General features: G+C 37.5%; 1 protein-coding gene across 1 annotated transcript; it reads left to right on the forward strand.

Moving 5' to 3' along the window:
• The first annotated feature begins 325 nt into the window (after positions 1-325).
• Positions 326-664, forward strand: NDUFA1 (NADH:ubiquinone oxidoreductase subunit A1). Its single transcript, XM_007454943.1, has one exon. It carries the CDS (start codon positions 327-329, stop codon positions 537-539), a length of 213 nt encoding a protein of 70 aa, XP_007455005.1. The 5' UTR covers position 326; the 3' UTR covers positions 540-664.
• The last annotated feature ends 238 nt before the right edge of the window (positions 665-902 follow it).

The following is a 902-nucleotide window of genomic DNA, read 5'->3' on the forward strand; positions in this document are numbered from 1 at the left end:
ATGACTTTGAGATCAAGCAAATGATGGTGAGAAAGTTCTGTAATGAACAGTTAAGTCACCATAGGTTGTAGCACTGATCCTGCATAACATTTGTTTATATTCCATGAACTCAGTGTCAATGCTTCTCACATCATATACAAGAAAACCTGAAGAGCAAAATGAATACAAAGGAATAAGACTTTGTTGGATAAGGTTGACCTTTGAACACCAAAGCCATTATAATGGCTGAGATTTGTTCATACCCCAGAAAACTAATGTTTGCACCCATGGGAGCATCCCCAATGACAATGCATAATTTAGGCAGCATCAAAAATTGAATTGTCATGATGTGGTTCGAGATTCTCCCTGGGATTGCAGTCATGGCCGCGTGCTTGTTCATCCCGGGAATGGCCACTGCACGCATCCACAGGTTCACTAACGGGGGCAAGGAAAAAAGGGTTGCCCATTATTCATATCAGTGGAATTTCATGGAAAGAAATAGGCGCATCTCTGCAGTTAATCGTTACTATGTGTCAAAGGGTTTGGAGAACATTGATTAAGGAAGCATTTTCCTGATTGATGAAAAATAACTCAGTTATGCTTGTCTACCCCTGCTAGAGGTTATGCAGTGTATTGTGTAGCATGCAGTATATTTTGTAGTGTGTAATAAAAATAAAACAAAAAAGTAAAAAAGAAATTGAATCATTCTCCATATTTTTTCATTAATGTTCAAATTTCCCTAAGGACCTCCAGAAGTGCCAATCCAAGTCTGTTCTTTTAAATGGAATGAATACATGTTTGTATTTGACTCATAACTGGATAAATATTGATTATTATCATGGAAAGAATTAACTTTCATCTCCCATCTTGAATTCTTTTATTTTGCATAGGAAGTCATGTGGCCTCAGCCCTCTACATTCCTG

The sequence above is a fragment of the Lipotes vexillifer genome, unplaced genomic scaffold (genome assembly GCF_000442215.2).
Source record: "Lipotes vexillifer unplaced genomic scaffold, Lipotes_vexillifer_v1.1 scaffold317, whole genome shotgun sequence".
Classification (NCBI taxonomy): domain Eukaryota; kingdom Metazoa; phylum Chordata; class Mammalia; order Artiodactyla; family Lipotidae; genus Lipotes; species Lipotes vexillifer.